At 46.0% G+C, this 24,657-nt stretch overlaps 1 protein-coding gene and 1 non-coding gene across 3 annotated transcripts in view; one reads left to right on the top strand and one right to left on the bottom strand.

Annotated features, from left to right (window-relative positions):
* The window catches only part of TIPARP (TCDD inducible poly(ADP-ribose) polymerase), a 28,461-nt gene extending 17,928 nt beyond the window's left edge, over window positions 1–10,533 (bottom strand). The window contains exons 1-2 of one of the 2 annotated variants that reach the window (XM_060242377.1): window positions 10,391–10,533; window positions 6,429–7,374 (exon numbers count right to left, since the gene is read on the bottom strand). In XM_060242377.1, the coding sequence (XP_060098360.1) occupies window positions 6,429–7,327 (899 nt within the window). In that variant the 5' untranslated portion in view covers window positions 7,328–7,374; window positions 10,391–10,533. Of the gene's footprint in view, window positions 1–6,428; window positions 7,375–9,872; window positions 10,160–10,390 lie in introns of those variants that run through there. The other variant, XM_060242376.1, reaches the window with a different exon arrangement.
* Window positions 10,534–22,316: 11,783 nt separating this feature from the next.
* LOC132574517 (U1 spliceosomal RNA) lies at window positions 22,317–22,481 on the top strand. Its single transcript, XR_009555605.1, has one exon. It is a non-coding gene; the product is annotated as a U1 spliceosomal RNA (small nuclear RNA).
* Window positions 22,482–24,657: the final 2,176 nt, after the last annotated feature.

The raw sequence follows: 24,657 nt of genomic DNA, 5'->3' as shown, positions 1-24,657 counted from the left end.
TAAAAAGGCCTGTTGAGAATTCATGCAAGTCCTCTACACACGTGCCTCTCTCAACTTTCCTAGATCTGCGCAGCAGATAAAGGCAATTAGTTTTGTTTCATATGTAAATAGAAGTGCATAAAAAGGGAACCAAGAATCTGCTGAAACACATCAGCAGTCCTTTAAATTCTTGGTGCTTTGGGAGGGGGGGCAAAATTCAGAAAGCAAAGATCTTAAAAGTCATCCAGCTGAGTGGATTTTGAGTACTGCCAAGCTAGTCAGTCACAAGATGGTATTTAATTTTTGTAAAAAAAATGTATAAAGTTTAAATCCTTTGCAGAAACACCTGGACAAATCATTGTTGGGACTATGGGAGGAGGGGGGGGGGGAGTCCAGGAAGGCGTTGGAGGAAGTGAACAACTTGCATGTAAATCTAGAATTTTTTTTAAAAAGCATTTCTAACAGGATTAAAATTGATGCTCCCATCCTTTAAGCCAGAAATACGCAGGAAGAAGAATTTTCTGGAGATTCAGGATCTGTCACATGGAGGAGAGAGAACAAGTCAAAGGGAAGACAGTTCCACTGAGATCTTTGCAGAGAAATTCTCCTGTGAACAAGACAGCCTTTCTGAGGGAGCGGGCTGACTGCCTGCGCCTAAAGCATCCCTGTCTCAACAGAAGTGTCTGTCTGCATTTTATGTTGCCAGAAAATGGAATTACTACATTTAGCTATGAAAAGCCGATTAGTGCAAGTCCCTGTTACAAGGCAACAAATTATTTATAGGACACTCACAATAAGGTGGAAGGGTCCCAAGGGGGAAGACCATATACTCTTCTAAATATGAAGAGACAACAGTAGCCTAGTACAGCACGAAGAGTGCTGAGCTAGAACAGGTGTCCCCAACCTTTTTTGAACCAATGGTCACTTTGGAAATGTTGAGAACTCAGTGCACCATGATAAAATGGCTGCCACAATGAAAGGGGAGGGCCAATCACAACATGGCACCTACAGAGGTTGGGCCCAATCACTATACACTAGGGAATGTCATGTGGTTCCAAGCATCTTCCTGTGATGGAGGAAGTCACTTCTCTACAATGAAGGTGAAGTCTTTTACCCTCTTTTGAAGCAACTCCAATGAAGTGGAAGAATCCAGGGCTAGCTCTTTGTTTTGAGGAAGATGCAAGTGTACCAAGAAATAAACAGCTGATGCTATAGAAACTGTGTTAGAGTACATTGATCTACACCACTGCTCCACGTGTCTTGGACAGTCTGCATACTTATGTTTGGGAACGTGCCATGTGAATGTATAATCACTGATCTACAGAAGCGCAGATACAAGAAATAAAGTATATTTAGTAGTAACTTCAGTAGTATCATTGTCTTATGACAATGTCCAGAAAACAATTCTGCAAGATCTCTTCTAATAAACACACCATGGAAGTGAATTATTCCTGCATGAGGTGTACACCCGCTATGTTTCTATTTATTGTTGTCAGGGGCTCAAGATGAAAAGGGAGCAAAATCTTGAATTAAAAAGGAGAAAAGGAAGGAGTCACATACATCCTCCATAAATGCAGACCAGGAGCAAGATGTTTAAAATGAACAATTTGCAGACCACACGGTTGACATTCTTAAGTCACCATTTGGGTCAATGGCCCAGAACTGTGAACTTATTTGAAAGGCTGAACAATGAAAATATTATGGCTGCAGAATGCAATGATGGGTCACCGTGCCATGCAAGCTGTACTCAAAACAAAGGAGAAACAAACAGCTATCCCTTGCTAGTTGTCTATCAAAGCTAGCTTCTGCTTGTCTATTCTTGGCCTATCCCAACTGCTGGAACTGCACGTTTCCTTGTTGCATGCAGCCTTTTAGAGAGACCTCTGAAGCTAGTCTGACCAAAAAAGATTAATGGCTTTAGCCAAATAAGACTGGTAACCATGCAAACCAGGAGCCTCAACTTGCTCAAGCTGTTCATAGCAGCATGTTGGGCCTGGAGGCCATCTGCTTCTCGTTGCCAGGGAACACAGCACTGCTTTGCAAGGAGAGAAAAGCCCAGGTTGCAGTGACCACTGGTTCAGCGCCATCACCAAGCTACATTGGACCAAGGCAGCTTTGAGGCCAAATTGCCAGACTTTGCAAACATTTTGATACAAACAAGTCAACTTGAGCCCTGACCTGGATAGCGTAGGATAGACTGACCTCGTCAGACTTTGGAAGCTAAGCAGGATTAACCCCGGTTAGTATTTGGATGGGAGACCACCAAGGAATACCAGTGTCGTTATGCAAGGAAAGCAATGGCAAACCACCCTGAACATCTCTTGCCTTGAAAACCCTATGGGTCACCATAAGTCAGCTGTGACTGACAAAAAAACCCCACCCCTATCTGGCACACATTAGGCATATCCAAAGCAAAGGCCTGAGGACTGATTAAGCTCCCAAGACTTCTACAAAGATGCTCCATAACACAGTTTGTCCACTTAATAGAGTGAAAATAGCCAAGGCCTCCTCCAAGTCTCCTCGCATCTCAGTAAAAAGAACAAAGGTACATGAAACAGAGGTGAAGGGAGACATAGAACACACACAAAAAAGGGGTGGGGTGGGGAGAAGAACTAGACTCTTCACAGCTAAAAGCATCTGGAAGCTGGAAGCTCAACCCACTCCAGAGACACCCATGAGCAGCTTTTCTGGGGAGGGCCAAACCCACTAGGAGGAAGTATCCAGCATGCATCCCTCCCAACATAAAATGGAGGGGGACATGCCAGAATCCTTTTGTTTCACCTTTGGACAAGTCATGACTTGCTAGATGCAGTAGGTGACCAATGGCTAGTGAGTTCTGGAATTGAAGTCCTGAGGTTTTAGATGGGTTAGTGTTTAAGTGAACTTAAGGAACATCTACACAACATGGTTAGACTTCATCAGGCCTTTTATATTTGCCACCTTCACTGAAGCTGGGGGCTGCATACATTCTCAACAACTGCAACTATGTTTCAATGTGCCCCCCCCCCCCTTGCAGAGTTTTCCACAACTGAAAGTAACAAATATGCAGGTCTCCTCAATTCAGCTGTCCTTGATGCAGGACTTCTTAAGTACATACAGCTAGCTGTATCTTCTGGGAGCCTTCCACAAGGCTTTTAAAATAAGCAAGTACTAGGTTTAAATATTATCCCACCTATCTGGAAATGTGTTCGTTATTCAGCTATCTTTTTACTGCAATATGGCAAGACGTCCTATATGGCTTAAACTTTATGAAGATCACAATCTAGGGCATGGGTCAATGTCTTCCCACAAAATGCCTGACCAGACAGGAACTCCAAATGTGGAGATACCAAACATTTACAGTGCAATCCTATGTAGACTCACTCCAGTTTTGCCCCATCAAAACCAACATGCTTAGACTGGAATGACTCTGCATAGGTATGCACTGTTAATGGTTGTAGAACAATGGAGTATTTTAAGATTGCTTTAAATATCAACAAGGAAAGAATTTCTACACAGAAAATGCCTAACGATTAATTCCTCAGCATGAGGGACAGAGCTATATGAATTCACATGTTACGTGCAACTTTTCTGGAGCACAAATACTTTCTATGCAACAAAACATAATAGCAGAAGCAGTGTCTTCTGTGCTGGAGGGACCAGGGTGCATCCAACAAAATCGGCACAGCTGTGTTAACAACCACTTTCTCTAATTGGAATAAGCCCCTTATGTTTAAAAGGAGCTTTACCCAGGAGGCATATCTACCTCATGGATGCGGAACTTGAGAGATCAGCATGAGACGTCAACGTGGAGGAAAGAACGGTGGCATCTGTGCTGTGAAAAGAGACACACATTCTTTCTCCCCACCCCTCTGGTATTGGCTGGCTCTCAAAATCGAAAGCTCCCAAACCAAAGCCCTTAAAAACACACACACAAAAAGTTGCTATTTGAATCCCTTATTAGGGTACTGTTGCCAATGGTGCAGACTTGGGATGAGGAAAATGGAAGGCAGTCAGGCTCCTTATTTCTTGCAACCACATTGCTAGATACTCCAAATCTCAGCCATCTGTGACAGATGTTCACTCAGCTTCTCCTAAATGTCGGGGGGGGGGGGGAAGCATTCCACAACATCCTCAGGCAACTATTCAGTCAACCAGCTGTTCCTGCTATTATATGCCTCCTTTTCCCTCCCCCTACCTTAAAAAACTCTCTGTACCGCTGCAACTGAAACCACTGCATCCTCTTGCCAAATTAAAACATGGCACCATGAGATTTCCTTTGCCACCCATGCCAAGAACCTCAATTCTACTCACCAGCCTGTAGGACCAGTGCGCAAAAACACAAGCAGTTCCCGCAGTGGCTCAAGGAGACAATAGCTTTAAAAGGCACCAATGAGGTGGAGTGCGATGCAACATCCCTTGTGATATCGCAGCAAATTCCAGGACAGAGCTTTTGGAGGTTCATGCCGTGCGGCTGTCTGGGGCAGCAAGATGTCCTGGGCTTGTGCCAATTGTCTGCCAAAGAGGGCAAATGACTTCAAGTCTTTGCTTACTTAACATAATGTTAAGCGTAAAAAACAACAACGTAAGGAGTGAGGGGAAAGTATCTGTTCCCCATGCACAATTCAGAGCCAGTGAGCTGTCTGTTCTGCACCAGTACCCAGGGGGGAGGTAAACAAGCACAGCACACACCCCCCCCCCCAAGCATGGCACACCTGCTTTGACAGGGAGACAGCAGCAGTAGCAGAAGAAAACACATTTGGGAAAAATGAGCTCAAGTTTGTCTAGCTTGAAGGGTTTTTTCTTGGCATCTTCTGCCATCTGGCTAGAAAGAGACATTCCATGTTTTTCAGCTGTGAGAGGGAGGGGGAAAAACCTGATATGTTGACATTTCCCCCCATCCTACCCAACAATGGCCACACAAAGGGAGAGTCCAAGCAATGTTTATTTTCCATTTTCAAACACAACCCATGCCAGCCATTCCTCAAACTTGCAGGGTGACTGCCCCCCCCCCCATGGGTATTTAGCAGTCACTTAGCATTCATTTACTCTTGAGCTATGAATGCTCTGGGACTGCCTTGACCCCAGAGCCCTGCAACTGGCAATGCCCCATCTACTGCATTGGCAAAGAGCTGTTTGTGCTAATCACCATCTCTCAGCACGAATCAATTGTCCTTTTGATCATGCACTGCTTAGAAACTCAGCCGAGCAGCATGGAGGGCTTCAGTCTAAGTGAAATCCACATTTATATCACTTAATACTGATTTGTTAACCCCCACAGCCTTCAGTCTCCCTGCAACACCTCAAGAGCAGGGCACCTTTCCCTCCTCAGCACCTTTTCCATGCAAAGTTCACTTGAGAAGTGATAAAAAGCGGAACCAGATGCTCTATGAAGCCAGTGCAATGTAGTGATGAGAGTGTCCGACTAGCAACTGGGAGACCCTGGTTTGAATCCCCACTAGTGCCATGGAAGCTTGCCAGGTGACCGTGGGCCACTCAGATACTCCCAGGCTAACCTACCTCAAAGGGTTGTTGTGAGGGGAGCATGAAGAATGATATAAAGGCAAAGTATAAGCTAAATTCATAAATAAATAATTTAAAGCCTAGCATAAAGGGCCCATCCTATTTATGCAATGCTCTGTCCACACGGATGAGCAAACTTTTATAACACCAAAGGTTTAGCAGGACATTACCAAACACGTATACAACATCAGCAGTTTTACCGCTGTCTTTCCTTAATTCACCCCCCAACTCTACGGAGGCTCAGTAGTACACCTTCTACTTTGTATGCAGAAAGACCCAAGTTCAACCCCTGACATCTCCAGTTAAAAGCATCAGGTAGGAAGTTACGTGGCAGATTATGTTCCTGAGAACCTGGAAAACCATTGCCAGTCTGAACAGACAATACTGACCTTGATGGACCAATGGTTTGATTCAGCATAAAGCAGTATCATTATGTACAAATGTCATCTTACACATTAACTCAGGGACAATAGCTTCAACCTTCAAAACCAATAAAACAGGATCCTGCAGTTCTGCAGCACCCCCTCAGATTAGCTGGGCAGTTCCCACTGGGTACATGTGAATGGGACATCCCATGAATGAAACATCAAGGCATCCCTTGGCCTTTTTTAGCCAATCATTGTCAGCAATCACTGTCAACACAACTGACAGGGACTGAAGTCAAAAGCTTGGAGATTACAGCAATCAACAGAATTTTGTTCCCTCCCACTACAATTGTTCCAATGGTTTCTAGTGCGGGTTTTATGTCCGCAGAACTCTTTAACTTGGTGGGTTCAGTTCTGCTTGACAGTGAACAGATACTTCGGAAAACAAGGAAAAACCCTACTAGAGCTACTACCTCTAGTAAACAAAATGACAAAGAACCAAACTATAAAAGAACATTTGAGAGACACATTTTCATGTTAGAGCAACATAACTTTCCATTTCTGCCTTAGCATACCACTTACCGATATCGGACTTTCACCCTGTCATTGTCTGGATTGCAGTAGAGTCTTTCCAGATGTTCCTGTGAGTCATTGGTCACACTCTGCCAAGCTTGGCTTGCGGTCCTTCTGACCTGCCAGTGATAGGGCAGGACTGTGTGATGTTGGGGGCAATCGCTGCCCAAAACACAAACCCCTTGTAGAAAATCCACACAGATGTCAACCTCGTCCTTCTGGTGGACGTGATACTGCAGCTGGTTCAAGAGTTCAAACACAAGGTCAAGAGAAGCCTCCTCACTTTTGTCCTGGAAGAGCCCAGCTCCTGATTTATCAGTAGGCTTTGAGTCACATGGAGCCAAGGAGATGTTGTGGTCCTGGACCACCCCAGGAGGGTAACCTTCAAGTATCTTCTCAGGGCAGGAATGAAACGCAGCAGCATCACCAGAGACAGTATGGAACGCCTCAGTAGCAGGAGAAGTGACAGATGGGAAGACCTGCTCCCCAGCCTGGCCATCCTGTCCAGCAGGCCCATCGGCTATCTGTCCCTGAACATCTGGAGCTCCTGGCAGCAAGACAGCTACGCTGTTGTCTGGTTGTGGACATGGGGCAGCAACCTCCATGGGCTTCTGGGCAACAGGTTCACACAAGTTGCCATGGCCGCTGTTCTGCCCCCGTGGCACAAAGATCCCATCTAAGGTACCAGCCCCTAGCAAACTAGTGAAGATGGGCCGCAAAGCCCTCAACCTATCTGTGTCCAGCCTCTTCTGGGCTTGCTGTTTTTTTTTAAAACAAGGTTTGATGGGCGGGATCTTCTCAGGGATCCTCAGCGGTGGGGCAAAGACCTCCGAAGGAGAGCACTGCATCTCCTGGCAGTGGGACTGTGCCGCCACACACACCACGGGCTGCTCCAGGTCTGTCTCCATTTGCTTCTTCTTCCCAAACTTCTTCCTACAGTCCTGCAATCGCCAGCCTAGGACAAAGGGAGGGTTAAGGCCATTAGTCTCTGATTGGAGGAGGGTGAAATGAAAAACATCAACACCCCCTTAGTATACACACACTTCCTACTTCCCCTCTTACTGGCTTTGTGGGTAGCCCCAAGGCACATGAGGTCAGCTAAAACCCAGACTTATTAACTCCCAGAACAAGTGTTCAGCCTTTTCTCACACAGAGGCATTCACAGCGGACAGCTGCTGCTTCTCATGTTTCCATTCATTTAATTGGATCGTTGCAATCCTATACATGCATACATGCACGTCTCCCCACCCCCAATTGCTCATACTCTCCTCTGGAAATGCATGCCACTGGGCACATCACCTCCCTCCCTCCCTCACACTGACAGCTCACTCCCATATTTCACCCCACCTTTCCATCTAGGAAGATTCTCTTGCATTCATCATATATATTCTCTCCTTGCCCCCAAACTCAGTGTGCAGTCCAAAAGGAGCATCTGTTTGAAGGAGCAGTAAATTAGACAGTTCCGACAATGGGTTCCTTACACGGACGGATAAAAGTTGGAGCCCAGCCATCGCAGATGCAAGCAACTTGGCCAGCCTCATAACTGCTTAGTCACCCCCGCCTTTCAAGCCTTTTTTTAAAAAAGGAGTTTCCGCATTTCCACACGCTGCCATTCAGTCAGACTCACGCACCCCAACTCAGTGGTTCCCCAACGTCGCCAACACATGAACACGCCTGCCCCCCACAGGCCTGGACAGCTACTGCAGCACTCGAAAGAAGCTGACAGAAGGCGAGGCAAACTTGGGAGTCTTGACCTCCTTCCAAATCCGCCCCCCCCTTCCGGCAATACCACCCTAAGAAGCAAATGAAAAAGTTGACTTCCACAGAGACAAGTCGCCATCCGTTTGAGAATGTTTGCCTAGTTGGTAATAAATCTGAAGGCGGAAGAGAAATAAATTTCATCTGCATTAAGGATTAATGATACTGTAAATGCTGTTTTATTGGGTTTGGTTTCTAAACCCTGCTTCCCCGCCGCCATCCTCACCCTGAAAGCTGCATTTCTTGCATAGCTGCGACTTCACGTGTAATGAAACCAAGCTCAGCAATCCAAAACGCATTTCAAAAAAACGACACCTTAAATTTTATCAGGGCAAAATATTTTGCACAGTCATTCAGGAGCCTTTATTATTTGATGTTCTACCAGTTGGACAGCATGCTTCTGTCCAGTCATGAGACCTACCAGGAGGGACTTATTCCAAAGCACAGAGTCATCGCAGAGCCAGGAATGCTCACTGAAGCAGCCAGCCAGTTCTAGCCCACAGCAAAGAACCGAAGAAACTGCCGGCTAAACCACATCCCGCCCCCTCCTCCCTCTCCCGGTCAAACATCCTGTGCGGGGACACAAGATCGTTCAGCTAGAAGGATGACTCGTTCCAGGAACAAGGAGGGAACAGCATCACCAAGTCCTAAGCCACATTCCATACATTCATTATGCATCACACTTCCTGAAAGTTGTATAATGCTAGGATTAAAAGGATACAGCCATGTTGGGGGGGGGGGGGAGGAAATACAACCACCAAGACCTTAAAAGTGGTATTTCAGGGGGCCTGCCTCATTCCAACCCGCTGAAGCCATTTTGCACGCTTCCAACCCAAAGAGGGGCGAAGTGTGGGGTTTGTGGTCCAAATTAGCGGGTATGAGAACAAAACCGAGCAATGCGCCCTTTCAGGGTTAAATTCATGCAGGGAGACCTTCCCTGCAGTCCCTAGCGCACTTCAAGGATTACTCGTCTTTGGGAAAGCTGCGGTGCAACCCCTTCGGAGTCCCCAAGCAACTCAATTTCACAGAGGATTTTTGTTTTCACTCCGAGAGGGGCGCAGCTCCGGGGGGGGGGGGGGGGAGGCCGAGCAGCTTGCAACTTTCCATCCCTTCGGATAACAACAACAACAACCATGAGCCCTCCACTCTCCCCTCCCGGTGCGGCGCCTTCCCGTCCTTTAGAGAAGGGCAGACAGACCGACCCCCAAGACGGCGGCCGGAATCGCGCCCCCCGGGCAGAAGCCAGCCCCCTCCAATTTGCAGGGCTTGCTTCCGAGTAAAAATGCCAGAGATCGCGCCTCTCCCCCTCCCTCCGGGCACTTTTCCAGGGTACATTTGCCCCCGAGATCCAAACGAGGTTTGATGTGGAGTCCACATGAGCAGGCAGTACCGGGGCGCCAAGAGGGCTGAGCACAAAGCCAGAAGCACAAGCCGGACAGACACAACTGAGGGGGGGGGGGGGGGCTCTACCCTCGACTGGAAACTCTCGTCAAGCCCGGCGCCGGTTTCCTCCACAATCCCAGCCGAGGCCAGTCGGCTCCATCGAAGACAAACAGGGTTTTACTCCCAGGGAAGTGCGCCCGAGGAAGGCAGGCGTTGCAAACAAAAAAAAAGACCCCCCCCCCTTCATCTACATTCCCGCACCCATTCAAAATGAACACAAAAGGAACTCGCGCTCAAGCCCCGCGAAGTTACCCGAGTCTGCTGTGGCACCTCCAACAACGCGAAGCGACGCCCCAGAAGGGTCCCGACGCGACAATGGAGAGAAGAGAAGCCCGGAGCTCCGGCCGCGGAGGCGCTCACCGAGCCCTCCCCGCTGACCGCTCCCTGCGTGACAAAGCAGCGCCCATGTCCCGTCCGCCGAAGCCCGCTCCACTCCGCGCCGCTCTCCACTGCTGAGCCCCTCACATGGTCCTCCGGAGCGCTTTTAAATACCGCTTCCTGAAAAGCCCTCCAGCCAGCAGCTGCACGATTCGGGGCGGAGCTCGGCCGAGCCAAGAGCTTCGCCTCCTTTTGCAAGCTCCGGCCGCCGCGTTCCCAGGCAAGCTCCGCCTTCCCTTTTCCACCCAAGCCGGGGAGGGCGGGAGGAAGGCGCTCCTGGGGAGGAGTTGCGTACTTTGGATTCGGCGCTTTGCACGCGGCTTGGGAAAGGGGGGGGGGGGCGGCTCGATTTACTGGGGGTTTTAATATCCACCGGTTGCAAAAGGGGTCACCTTGCTCTGCAGGCCGCCGGAATGACGTTATTGCAAAAAAAGAGGCTTTCTCCCTGAACAAAGCTCGTTTCCGGGACAAAAAAAAGAGAAGCCCCTCTCTTCGCGTCGCTTTCGGACCCACTCCGAGTTTTACGGTAATCCACGGCGCCCTTTAATCAAACAAGCCCAGGAAACAGGGTGAGACCGGGGCTGATCTGGCTTGCCCTGCAAGGGGGTTGATTGGGCAATGCGAGCCGCAGAAAGAGGCCTCCCGCCGGGTGGAATTTCGGGTAAAACCAGAGCCACATCAGTTTCTGTCCTGAGCTGGAAGGGAGGAAATGGGAATCGCAGGAGGGAGGGGCGAGTTTATTTATGTTAGCTTGTCAGAAAACGAAGCTTCCCCCTCCCGCGTGGCTTTGAAATGAAGTATGTTTAGATGTGAGCCAGAAACCCGAGCGAAAGGGGGTGGGAACAAAAGTCAAAGCGGCCAAACAACTTCAAGCAGATGGATTCCGTGCGAGGCGGCAGAAGTTCGTGAGAAAGGCTCCAGATTTCATATTCGCTTTTGGCACACTCGCACGCACGCCACCCGAAATGGGGCTGGGTGGGCGGAGCTTCGACCTGCACAGAGTTATGTGGCAATTTCCTAATTCTTTACACCCCCCGCCCTGCCCGGCTCACGTTCGTTATCTCATCCACAGCAGGGTTTTATCATTTGCTAAGTGGCTTTTATTTTCCTCGCTGGGCATCCGCGAGCAATACTCCCTGTCCCGTTTTACACATGAGGAAACGGAGGCTGTGGCAGTCTAGCTTTCAGCCACTGCTAACTATGGAAGCTCCTGATATATGACAAATCTCTTTATCAGTTATCAATAGTAAAAAAAAAAAAGCCTTTTACCATATCATATTATTTGCTTCAAACTACACCTCTTAAGCTAGGAAAATAATAAATGGCTGCCCTGGCCTAGCCTGATCTGCTTACATCTTAGAAGCTAAGCAGCGTTGGCCTTGGTTATTCAGTGGATGAGACCACCAAGGAAGGCCAAGGTTGCTCTGCAGAAGCAGGCAATGGATCAAATTACCTCAGTTTGTCTCGCCTTTTTTTTTGTCATGGCGACCTCTGGTGACTGACCCCTACTGTGGCTGAATAACGCCTGCCCCAGCCTCCAGATTGCTGGTATACCAAGGAGGTCTCTCAGCCAAGTACTTGCCAGAGTTGACCTTACCTAGCTTTCAAGACCTGATGAGATCAGGCTATCCTGTTCAAAGTTCTTGCCTTAAAAACCCTATGGGGTCGCCAGAAGTCACTTGGAACTTGGGCCACTTTCCACCACCCAAAATGGGTGTCTCCCTTTTGGTCCTCTTGATTCACCCACTGATTGGCACTACGTGAGTCAGAAGGAGTTTGGAAAGGGGGCCATGGTAGTTCATGGTATAATACTTGGCCTGAGTTATAATGGAGAAATGAATTAAAATGAGAGCTGGGAACCGTGACAAGGAGGCTGTGTTACCTTTTCCATTTATCAATCTTGTGAGGTGTAATGCCTGGAATAAGAATCCCTAAAGTGGTGCCCATGGGCACCATGGTTCCTGCCAGTACCTCCCATGATGTCCACTAAGCTTCTCAAAAAGTGGGTGGGACTGTTTCAAGGATTGGTTTCTCATTGGCTGGCCTCATTCTAATGAAAGGCTTTTCTATGATGAACAGCAGCCAGAGCCAGTGGAGGATCAGGAGGGCTGCCCAGCAAGCATTCAGGCTTTCCTCAGTCAAGTGTGTGGTCCCATTCTACCTTCTGGCTTTCCTTTTTATAATCCCTTCTCTCTCTCCTTTCTTGTCATGTTTTCAGTGAGGTTATTGTGCATTTTTTTTTTTGCATTTGGCTCTGCCTCCTGGAGCACCTATTTTGGGGTGGCACCCATGACTACCCCCCTGTCAAAATTCCAAAGGTGCTATGGGCTCAGAAAGGTTGAGGGCCCTGTAGGCTAAAGTTTCAAGCCTGGTCTCATCAGTAATGGGTAGAATCACAAGGACTGCAGGCAGAGTAAATTATATTTTCATTGCTACCCTTGGAGGGGGGGAATCTCTCTACACATCATCTGTGTTTTGCATGTTGTGCTGGTTTCCCACCTGTGGGGAATTACTAATGTATGGAAGCTTAAAATATATAGTACCTCTGTTGCAGTCTGAAGTGGAGCAGCCCTTACTACTACCTCCCTGCTTGCCAGTTTGGCGTAAAATGCACAGACTATAATCTGGGTGAACCAGGTTTGATTCACCTGTCCTCTACCTGCACATGCTAGTATGACCTTGGGTCAGTCATAACTCCCTCAGAGCAGTTATGGAAAGAACTACAGGGGAGGGGTGGGGAAGGGAAAGGAGATTGTAAGTCGCTTTGAGACTCTGAGTGAAAGGTATAAATCCAGTCTCTTCTACCTAAAATTCTGTCTGCTTATCACTATTGCCTCATTCTGTCTCAGAGTAGGATGAGAGGGGTGTAGGTTTTAATCCATGGTTTGTCCACACTCCCTGAGGGAATTTAAGTCAATCACTCCCATGGAACCTATCCTAGTAGCATTGTGCAGATAAAACGGGGCTGCATATATCCCTGAAGAAAGAAATAACAGTCTGTTATTGTTTAGTGATAGCCCCCTGAAATCAACATGATAAAGAGTCCACTTCACCTAAAAACTAACAAAACCTAAAAACTAACAACATTTGTTGTGATATAAGCTTTCATTTACCCATGCAAATCAGATGCATGAAGAGAGGTGAGATAAAAGACAGAAGGGAGGGCAGAATTGCAAAGCAAGGCTCAGTTTCTTTGGACAAGGTGTGTTACCTTGGACAGCACAGAAGAAAACAAGATCCAATCAATCAGTGATCCACTTGGGTGTGGACTATTCCCAACTGCTGATGAATTTAACTGTTGAACATAAACTGTTAAGGAGGAACAATTACTTTTAGTAATGGGCTAACCATCCCAAGTCCCTGTTAATTGCCAGGTTGAGAGTATCAGATATGCATCTCAACTCCAGCTCTTTTTGGAAAATGGTTTCAGAAGGCAGCCATGTTGGTCTGCAGTAGGAGCTAGGTTTGAGTCCCGGAGCATCTTAAAGACCAAGATTTTCAGGCACAGACTGCTTTAAAAGAGGGGCAGATCCATGGAAGATAGGCTTGTCAGTGGCTACTAGCCATGGTGATGAAAGGGAACCTCCACGTTAGAGGCAGTGAGCCTCTGAATATCAGTACCAGGAAGGCCTCAGTGCTCTGTTGTTGACCATCCAGGGGGACCAGTTGGCCACTGTGTGAGACAAGACGCTGGACTAAATGGACCACTGGTTGGATCCAGCAGGACTCTTCTTATGTGGTATACATTTCTAAGAGTCAAATCTCCCTTTGTCAGATGTAAAAAGCTTATACCCCCAAAATCTTGTTGGTTTTTAAGATGTTATTGGACTCTCTGTTGTCTTTCTGTTCCGCTTAAGTACTGGCCTCTTTAAGTTGAATATGAAATAGCCAGGAGCCTGAAATCATTGTTTCTGAGAATTGTTTCTGAGTTAAAAGAACAAAAATGATCAGTTAGAAATTTAATTTTGCAGCTTTTGTTTAGTGTGTCAGAATTCTGAAATTGCAAATATTGTGGCATTGTAGGAGTGAGATGTCACCCAGCAATAAACCGTTTTGTAACACACTCATCCAAATGCAAAACTGCTTTGTGGACTGGTAGAAATTATATTTGGAAGTCGATATTTCAAAACATCTTTGGCCAGGGATGTGAGGCCTATGCAGCCTTTGCATTGCTCACTATCACCACCATGAGGCCCTTGAGTATCCTAGCACCAAAACTCTATGCATATTTATCTCTACTTTGTTGATGAAGCACATAATTTCCATTGAAAATCAAAGTGGCTGGAGGGAGCTACACCAATCCAAAGCAAAATCCAGAATCAAAAGCCACTTAACATTTTTAGGGCCCAAATAACACAAAGCGCTGTGCAAGCTTTCGAGTTCTACAGACATTTTCACCAGTCTGTGGACATAGTTTGCCATTTTCCCACACTGCCCCCTTTCTATCCTGTTCTTTGTGGATGCTGATGGGCTCCTGTCTTATGAACTGACAGGCCATGAGGGGCAGAAAGTAATAATACCTGCCATGTTTATTCATATATCTCTGCCAGGTACATTGCTGGACGGTATGTGTCCAACTTTTGGATAAAGTAGTACATCTATAAGCCTGGGACAGTTGCAGCTGTACAGCAATATTTACATGGAGTTGGGAAATCCCATCTGTTTTCTATCAAAGTGTGGAAACCACCACTTTTCAGAAATTTCAGGAAGGGACTGAATTCACATGGGGAGGGAGGGGGTACAATGTATCAGAGCTCTGGGTTCGGCGAGCCCAGCTTGGGTTCCCACTCACCACTGCAATAAGATCTATTTCTGATCTGGATAGCCAAGGCTAGCCTGATCTCATCAGATCTTGAAAGCTAAGCAGGGTCAGCCCTGGCTAGTATTAGGATGGGAGATAGTATTAGGATACGCCAAGGAATACCAGGCTTGTGACACAGAGGCAGGCAATGACAAACCACCTCTGAATGTCTCATCTTGAAAACCCTACCTTGCCTAAGTCAGCTGTGACTTGTTAGCATTTTCCACCACCACCACAGAAATAAAACAGCCATTTCTTGTTTGTGAGATTTGATTGGAGGGGGCAGGAGCAATACAGATTTGTACTGGAAGCAGTGTTTGTTTCCCAGGCGATCTGTCCATTCATCCCACATGCTTGCAGTGCTCAGTCAGCAGAGGAACTGCCTTTGGCTCAGATGTGTTTTAGTAAACAACTTCCTCCACAACCATGCAGTTCTGGCAAGAAATACCTGCATCCTCTTAACTAAACAAGATGACAACTAAATACAGGGAAAGGAAACTTCATGCTGTCCTTGGGCTCCCCCAGGCCCATCTGCTAGTAAATCCTTTTTTGGGGGGAAACGCATGGTCTCTCTCTGGGAAAAGGAGCATGTAGTATTTATTGGTGTAATAATACATCAGTAGTCTACAAACCCTTCCCCTATGAGCCACTGTGATGCAGTGGCAAAGAGTGCGAACTGTCAGCTGTGAATAGACCCTGGTTCAGATCTTCCTTGAGCATTAAGCAAGGTGTGACTTCTCCACCTGCACCTTGGAGGTAACTGTTACTGTTGGGAGATAACAATACCGTTACAGTGTGGTTTAGAGTTGTCATGTCCCTTGGCCACCAGCAGGGGACTGGGGGGAAGCATGTATTAATTATTTTAACTGTTTATATGCTTAAATCTTATTTATGTGAGATTTTATGTTGTGAGCCGCCCTGAGCCACTTGCTGGGAAGGGCGGGATATAAATAATAAAATAAATAAATCTCTGTAGTCTGGAGATCAACTGTAATTCCAAGAGATCCCCAGGCACCACCTGGAGGATGGTGTTCCTGGTTTGTTTGTAAGGATTACCCCAAAGCACTTTTGAATATGGGGTAGTATAGGGGTTAAGAGCGGTGGACTCAAATCTTGAGAACCGGGTTTGATTCCCCACTCCTCCACATGAAGCCTGCTGGGTGACCATGGGCCAGTCACAGTTCTCTCAGAACTCTCTCATCCCTGCGTACCTCAGAGGGTGTCTGTTGCTGGGAGATGAAGGGAGAGGTGATTGTAGACCTCTTTAAGACTACTTAAGGTAGAGAAGGTGGAATATAAAATCCAACTCTTCTTCTTCTTCACTTAGCATCTATTACAAACTGTTTCCCTGTATGTAAATAGAGCTCTAACAGGAGGATTTTTTTTTCTTTTGTGGTCAAGTTATTGCTGACCCATGGTGACCCCTTTGGGTTTTCAAGGTTCAGAAGTGGTTTGCCATTGCCTGTCTCTAAACTGGGCTCTAGCTGCTAGCAGGAGGAAGTTTCTATAGGAGAGGAGAAACAAACTATGTACCTAACAAAATAATGGGACTCCATGTAGGGATCATAAAAAGTATTACAAAGCATGTCCGTTTGAAACTACTGCCTAAGTAATTTGCCTCTTCACCTGTGAAATGGGAAGGCAAAGAAGAATGGGCAGTATAAGCTTACTTGGGTGTGTGTGTGGGTACCCCATTAACTGCTTGGGATGACTGGGTTTGAATCTCTGCTGTATCACAGGAGCTCACTGGATGATCCTGGGCCTGTTACAACCCAACTTACTACTTGTGAGGAAAAAGTGGAGGAAGGGAGAATGATGTGGTAGGCCCCTTTGGGTCCTGATTCGGTAGAAAAAGCAGGCTTAAATAAAATATCCTTTACTGTCATCCGGCTTACTTTTTATTTTTGTAAAAGTTATTTTGTGGTTTTCGCTTTCATTGACCGCTTTCATTGTTCATGGAGGACAGATGAGCTAAAAAATTCTTAACTTTTTAAATGAAACAATAATAATTAATAAACCAAGAAGCAAAAAATAGAAGCTTGTGGCCTTGGCTAGAAACCCAAGGCATCATAAAGGATTCTTGGAACAAGTACTAACCAGCTGAGGGCTGGTCATTTTCAGGCTTGCTAGAAAGAGGATCCTGTGAAAGGACAGTAGGGAAATATTAGCATTCCTCAATCCTTGGATTACAATAAGGGCCTCATCTCACAGGCCTGTCTATCTCAACCCTCTCCTGAAGCAGCTATGTTAATGCGCAGCTTTTCACAGATGGCTGTGAGTGACAGTGGTCTTGCGTTTGGAAAGCAATCAAAATCTGACCCAAACTTGTCTTGTCATCTCAGAGGGGCCAACACATCGAACAGAACTTTCCTGTGACGTACGGACACAAACTGATCTTGCATTGCTGTGTATGTGTTTTCTTTTGGCAGCACTGTGATATCCATACCTACATTCTGTTTCTATTTCCCCACACCATTTTAAGGTTTCTATTCCTCAGAGTGGCAGTGGGGCGGTAAAGAGTAGGGGAGGGGCTACAGGGGGAGAGCGTGATTCAATAGATACAGGCTTGCGGGCAAAGGAGATTATCAGCTGAGGTTTCAGCCCATCTGTAGCAAACCAGGAGCATTAAGTTTTCTATGAGGAATAAGGAGTGGTGAGATTTGCAGGGGTAGTGGAGACTGAAATCAAGGAAAGGTTGGAAGTGTATGGAGTAACTGTGGTGAAAAGCTATTGGGCCTGATTGCAGAAGTGAGCATTTTCCCCCCTTTTTCCCATGGGGGGGGAGGGAACAGATAAAGGCAGAGGTTTCAGTTTTGACCAATTCCCAGTTTGTCACCTGGTGCTTTCAGGGAAATAGGCAACTCGATAAGGTGGGAAGGCTAGCACTAGTGCTGTGTGTGCGTGTATGTGTGTGTGTGCACATGTGCATGCGCAGCCAAGGAGCATGACGACAATCCTGGGCTTCTTGCTTTCTCTTCTCTACTGTCAGGCTGCTTCCATACTTTGCAGAGAGGATGCTAAGAGGATGCCATCCTCTAGCAGTAAAATGCACAGATGAGAAGAGGAGCAGCTGTTTCTTTCACTGGTTATTTAAAAGCAGTGTGTATGTGTGTGGGGGGGATTATGCTTGTGTTCATACATTCATGTATAAAGAAAGCCAGTGTGATGTTGTGGTCCAGGTGTCAGACTAGGACCTGGGGAAGCCCCACTCAGCCTTGGAAGCTTACCAGGTGACCTTGAGCCAGTCACATGTAACCTGCCTAATCTACCCCACAAAGTTGTTGTGAGGATAAAACGAAGGAGCGGGGAATGATGTCTGTCACTCTCAACTCCTTGGATGAAAGGTGAAATAAAAATGTTCTAAGGAAAATGATAAAGGGGGAAATTTTTTACAAAAGCCATGTGTGAAAGCGACAGAAGGCAAACACTGCCCTCCCCACCCCCCCCACCCCCTGCCATTTTGCTGCCCTGAGTACTTGGCTGGTTGAAGCATTTTCTCCCCTCCCAGTCTGCCAAGTGAGAATTTCAGTGGTGTCTAAAATGATGGTGTTTTTTCCTGACTGCCTTGAATTTGTACAGGAAGATCTGATGGAAGCAGGGCACAGATCCCTGATAATCTCATTTCAATTGCCCAGGTGGCAATAGTATCAGAAGTGGGAGTCTGTTTCTCACTAAAACCAAAATGCAAACTACCAATCAGGTAAGTCATTCGAAGGTGTGCCATACCAATATTAAACCATCTGAACTAAGTCCCCCCCCCCCAAATAACAGAATGAGCCAAATGTTAAATCTCTGTGTACATCCTTAGTTCAGAGACCTGTTTCAGCTTGTAAATGATTTATCATTTACTGGCTGTGATTAATAGAAAGACAACCTTCAGCGGGACAGGGCAGAACAGAAGTGGAGGAACCCCCGCTCCCTCAAACAGTCACTTCTGTCTGCCACTGAGCCTCAAAAAAAGCCCTGAATGTTGAACATTTACATGAGTAGTAGATTGGGAAAATTATTAGGAAAGGCTGGGGGAGGGGGGGAGACACACACACACACACAGATAAATGACAGCTGAATATTTTCATGAAGGGTGGAACATGAAGCAGGTGTCATAGATTAATTCAGAAGTCATTATCAAGTACATCAGTCACACTAGGAGAAGAACACAGGAGGGAGGGGTGATAAATCTGCCAACACTTAAAAAAAAAGACAGGACTACGATGGAAAGATAGCAAAGTTTTTGCAATGGAGGAAAAACAGTAGAGTAGGGGTGTCAAATATGCAGCCCAGGGGCCAAATCAGGCCCCCAGAGGGCTCCTATCAGGCCCTCAAGCAACTGGCTGTCATCTCCTTCCTTCTCCCTCTCTCTTGCTTCCTTCTGCATAACAGCTTACAAGACTTGCTCAATTAAATAGGAGCTACAGAGCAAAACCTTGATTTTCTCCATTGGCTGAGGCTCCTCTCCTGGGGAGGAAGGGGCGGGGAGACAGAGCTTGCCTTGCAAGGCTCTCTCAATTGCACAGCAGAGCTTCTGGGCCAAGCCTCTCTTCTTTTGGCTGAGGCTCCCCCCTTCCTGGTCCCCCGGGGAAGGAAGGAAAGAGCCAGAGCTTCCTTTCCCAGTTCCTTGGATCCCATGGGAGAAATACAAAGAAAGCACGTTTAAGACCAATGAGTGTTAATGCTTTAAACATGTTTTAAGGGTTTTTTTAAAAAATATCTTTTACTGTGTTTGTCTGTGTCTTTTATAAAGTTTATATCTCTGCTTCTTAATCTTTTTAAAAATTTTTTGAAATTGTTATCGTTTGTATAAGAAAATCATAAGAAACATACAAACAGTTCAAAATAAAATAATACATAGTCCAAAATGAATAAAAGTCCACAATTGTTTTGTGACACTAATATAAAACAAAATCCAGATGTTTGTTTTTTTGGTAATCTTAAATAGGAACACATGTGGCCTGGCCTGACATGGCCCGGCCCTCAACAAGGTCTCATTTATATCACATCCAGCCCTCATGAGTTCGACACCCCTGAGTAGAGGGTTGTATCCAGACTAAAGCTGCAGTTTCCCCCAATTCCTCTTTCCCACTGCAGACTCCTGCCTGTCATTTCTCAGGATCTGCTATTCCCCTGGAACAGCATTTTGCGGTGGTCACTGGGTTGCAGTAGTCTGGGGGAGAGGGCAGAGAAGTTTTATTCTGCCACTGGAGTATGTAGTCTGGATCCAACCCAAGTCTATGATGGACTCTTCCAATCAGCTACATCAACTGTTGCAGGAAGTCTCCCAAAAACAATGGTATTTGATGTCTTGTAGCCTTAGCAGACATGGCACATGTATATAAATTCCCATTTCTTTTTAATGATCATTATCCCAGGAGACATTCTTCTGTAACAGATGTCCTTCGACCTACTCTTTCCTTTGCAAAGTTGGATTATTTGAGGGAGTCCAGAAAGTCTCCCATCCACACCCTGATTAGGACATTCTGGTTGTTCACATTGGCTTTAACACATCTTTGCCTGAAGGTCTGTCTGAGGACGCATGTCCTATTGCTCCAGCAAATGGGCCAACTTTGCTGTGAGGGCATGAGCATAATCCGTTCTGGTGTGATTCTGATTTTACAATGTGACCCACTTGCCTACTTTGCACAGGGCTGAAGAGTTGGATGTTCCTTCTCAGTACAGACTGTAAAAGAGGATATCAAGGCATGTGGATTGAAATTGGGATGCTGATTAGAAGAGAAATGTTTCCAAGAGAAATCCTACTCCCTCTCCCAAAATACTAGATGTTGGAGGCGTCCAGTGAAACTGATGGGCAGTAGATTTGGGACAGACAAAAGGAAATTTTTTTTTATACAGTGATGGATTAAAATGTGGATTTTATGACCGGAGGATGTATTGATGGCCACAGGAGTAGACAGTTTCAAAAGGAGATTTGATAGATTCATGGAGAATAGGTTTGTCAGGGGCTACTAGCCACAATGACTGAGGGGAATCTCCACGTTCAGAGGCACTAAAATCTCTGAATCCAGAGCCAGTTTTGTGTAGTGGTTAAGTGTGCAGACTCTTATCTGGGATAATCGGGTTTGATATTCCACTCTTCTACATGTTGATGTGACCTTGAATCAGTCACAAGTTCTTGCAGACCTGTTCCCCTCAAGAGCAGTTCCTGTCAGAGCTCTCACAGCTCCACCTACCTCAAAAGGTGTCTGTTGTGGGGAGGGGGTAAGGCAAAGGAGATTGTAAGCTGCTTTGAGACTCCTTCAGATACTGAAGAGTGGGATACAAATCCAATCTCCTCCTTTTGTAGGCCTCAGCCGCTATGTCCTGCTGTCAGCCCTCCAAAGGAACTGGTTGGCCACTGTGTGAGACGGGATGCTGGAATAGATGGTCTGATCCAGCAGGGCTTTCCCAGATACTAATCCACTACTTCACACCATACTAGATAAGCATCCTGTTTCTGATGGTGACCAACCTAATATCTCTGGAAAGCTACAAGCTAGCATGAAGGCAACAATATGGAGAGTAAGAATGGTGTAAGAGGCTTGGATTCAATTTCCCCTCTTTCCCTGAAAATCCCTGGAAGGTCTTGGGCCCAGTTGTTCTCTCAATCTAACCTATCTCACTGTGGGATAGGTTAGGTTGAGAGAAGAAAACAGAATAGGGGAGAGCCTTGTGCCTTTGAAGAAAGATGGGCTAAAATTTAATAATAGATGGGTTCATGCCTGTACAGCAGTCCCAAACACAAACATTACATAAGTTGCATTTATTTTAATAAATATACAGTTTATCATCTTTTGGCATATTGCAGGGAAAATTTTTTCCCACAGACTGTGCCTATGCATAAACATAGATATGTGTGTGGTTTTAGAGAAACTGTTATTAATTTAGCTTTGGTGCAACAGCTGCTGGTTAACCACGCTGTCTTCTTCGCTGCTGCCCTCTGTGCGTGCCAGAACAAGGCGAGCCAATTAAGCGTGTTGGTGCCATTGGCAGAGATGTTTCTATGTGTGAGTCACATACTTATATTTGATTAATGGGTTTCAACGGAAGGTGAGGCTCCACGTCCATCAATTTTAAGTGAGCTGAGAGTAGCGTAATTTGGTTCATCTCCGTAATTAACACCCTCAAATGAGTCAATTGTGCTGAACTGACTAATAAAGCACAGCAAGGTGGTCATGTGACATACTCACTTGCCAGTTATTTCGACAGGAAATTTAGCTGCGAGGAAATGCAGGACGAGGTGCCGAAAGTGTTTGCAAAGGTTGCTAGCCTTGCGCATGGCAATATTTTGAATTGTAGCTATACAAAGAGCTTATCTGAGCTATGATCATACTTACTTATATATTTAAATATACTTTCAAGTGTCTTCCATTCAGTTCCACTGAGGGCCCCTTTGCTCATTCAGTTTACCCAGCTGCAATGGCTGGCAGGACTCTAAATGTATTTTAAATGCTAAAAACAAACAGACAGATGGAGCTGATGGTTTGGTGACAGGACCAATGAAGGGATGGGATGTGCATTAGGTCATACTTAACCTGATAGGGGAGACACCTTGATCACGAAGGAGATTTTCTCAGGGTGAGGCTCATCCATTGCACTCTGGGTGTGCTGACCCCTGCGATTTCCCCAAATGTGGGAAACAAAACTGCATAATTTGTGGTTGTGGGGAACTGCATTTGCGCTTTCCCCTGGGATGTGCATTAGGGTCACCAGCCTTCAGATGGGACCTGGAGATCTCCTGGAACCACAAATGATTTCCAGACTTGAGATGAGTTACCCTAGAAAAAATGGCTGCTTTGGAGGCTGTGGCCTTCCACCCTGTCGAGGTCCTTCCCCTCACCAAACACTGCCCTCCCTAGACTTGGATCTACCCACAAATTCCCAGGAATTTTCCAGCTTGGAGTTGGCAACCCTAGCATATTCTGCACTGCAGCCGTAGGCATGGTTTGCACTAGGGTTGTCAATAGGACTGGGGGGAAATGTCTCGCCCCTTTCACAGAAGCTGAATGGAATATTATTTAGCAGGCAATGTTATTTACCTCGATACCCGGGGTGGGGATACTTGCATGTGGTGGGTGGGTGCCACCAGTGATGCGAGATGGCAGTCCTTGCTTTATGCTGGGTGGGTGGGCGAAGATGCCTCCAGCAGCTGGCAGCCTCATGTGAAGTGGTGTCGAATTACCATTGCAGTGAGTCAGCAACTGCTGTCTTGTGCGAGGTAGATGTGAACTGCTTCTGGAAGTGGTGACCTCTGGCCCATGAAAGGCAGGGGGGAAGCACTGCCAGCCTCCTCTTCCTTCTTCCTTTCACCTCTGTGAAGGTGGGGCTGGTAGGCAGAAGTGCACAATCCTTGAGGTGGCATTCTCACAGGAAAGAACAATGTAAGGAGAATGTGAAGTCATGGCTTTCCACAGATAGGCATGTTCAGTGCTCACTCTGGTCAGCTATAACTTCACGGTATGAAGAGAGTTTGATATCCACTTAGAATCCATGAATGCTTCCCTAGTTGTGCAAGACTTAGATCATCAAATAGAATTCCAGTGATAGATGATGATGCAGAGTATCGTTCACAAAAGAGCCACTTAGATGTCTAATGTAGGGTCTTGTATATAAGCATTGTCCTCAGAAAGAGCTTTGGCTGTGCAAAGAACTGTATGAAAATTGGGGTGGGGAAGGAGCAGATCTCATATTTAAAGTTACTTCACAGTGAAACTTACTAACAGGAGCCTTAGGTCTGAAACCAGTGAAGTTTCACCTGAGTGCTTAATGGTTCTTCCTACTCCGTTATTACTCAGTGCTTGAAGCCAAATATTTATTCAGGCATTACTAGTATGTGGGATTTATTGTGCTTTACTTTTCCTGAAAGTATTTTTATTTATTTATTCACTTCCGTTATATCCTTTCTCCCCACTGGGGATCTAGTGCAAATGTACATAACCATTTTTCATTTTATCCTCACAACAACCCTGTGAAGTTGGCTAGGCCTGAGAGTTAGTAACTTGGTCCAAGTCACCCAGTGAGCATCTGTAGCAGAGTGAGGATCTGAACCCAGATTTCCCAGACCTACTCTGAAGCTCTACCATAGACCATACTGGCTGTCTGTAGGTTATATCTAGTCAGCTTTTTCAACCAGTCCTGACTCCTTGCCACAGTTTCCATTCCACATGGCTTTTACATGTGTAGATCCATACCATCATCTCCAACATAGCCTTTTTTGGTGGTCAAAGGAGACCCTACCCCATTCCTTTTCACCAGCTGAAAAGCTAGTTGGATCCAACTCCATGTTAGCAAAGAGATGAACCAGTGTGTAGTAAGGGGAACTGAGGTTCATTACTGAGGTCGGTGGCAATAGACACCATATAGCATATAGGAGCATGACTCATTTCTAAGAAATTCAGTGTGTAAATGATGAGAATCTGGAACATGAGGCTTTTGGGGAACTAATGCTCCAAAAAGAAAAAGCTCCATACAAACAGTGGAAATACAGACTGTGTGTTGTTAGGAATCTGAGCTTGCCCAAAGGGTTTTAATGTCTTCTAGAGGTTTTATTAACTTCATTAGAATATATTTATTTATTGACTGTATTGTAATATTTAATAGAAAAGTGGACAACAAATGATCCAAATATATGACTCATGCCACCACTTCCTTCATTCCAAACTGCCGTATCTGCTGCTTATGCTATTCTATAGAATGCAGAAGTGGCACAATTGTAAGAACTGCTTTGCTCGATAAGACCAGGGGTCTACACAGTCCCAACAATTTTGCCTGTAATAGTGAGTGCCCACATTCCTTTGGATATATAAAGACTTTACAGATAGAACCAGCCACTTTTTGTCATTACAGTCTGGTGATACCGAAGTACTT

This window comes from Heteronotia binoei, chromosome 6, assembly GCF_032191835.1.
Source record: "Heteronotia binoei isolate CCM8104 ecotype False Entrance Well chromosome 6, APGP_CSIRO_Hbin_v1, whole genome shotgun sequence".
Taxonomy (NCBI): Eukaryota; Metazoa; Chordata; class Lepidosauria; order Squamata; family Gekkonidae; genus Heteronotia; species Heteronotia binoei.
Note: the sequence above shows the minus strand (reverse complement) of the source record. Positions and strands in the feature narration are given on the sequence as shown.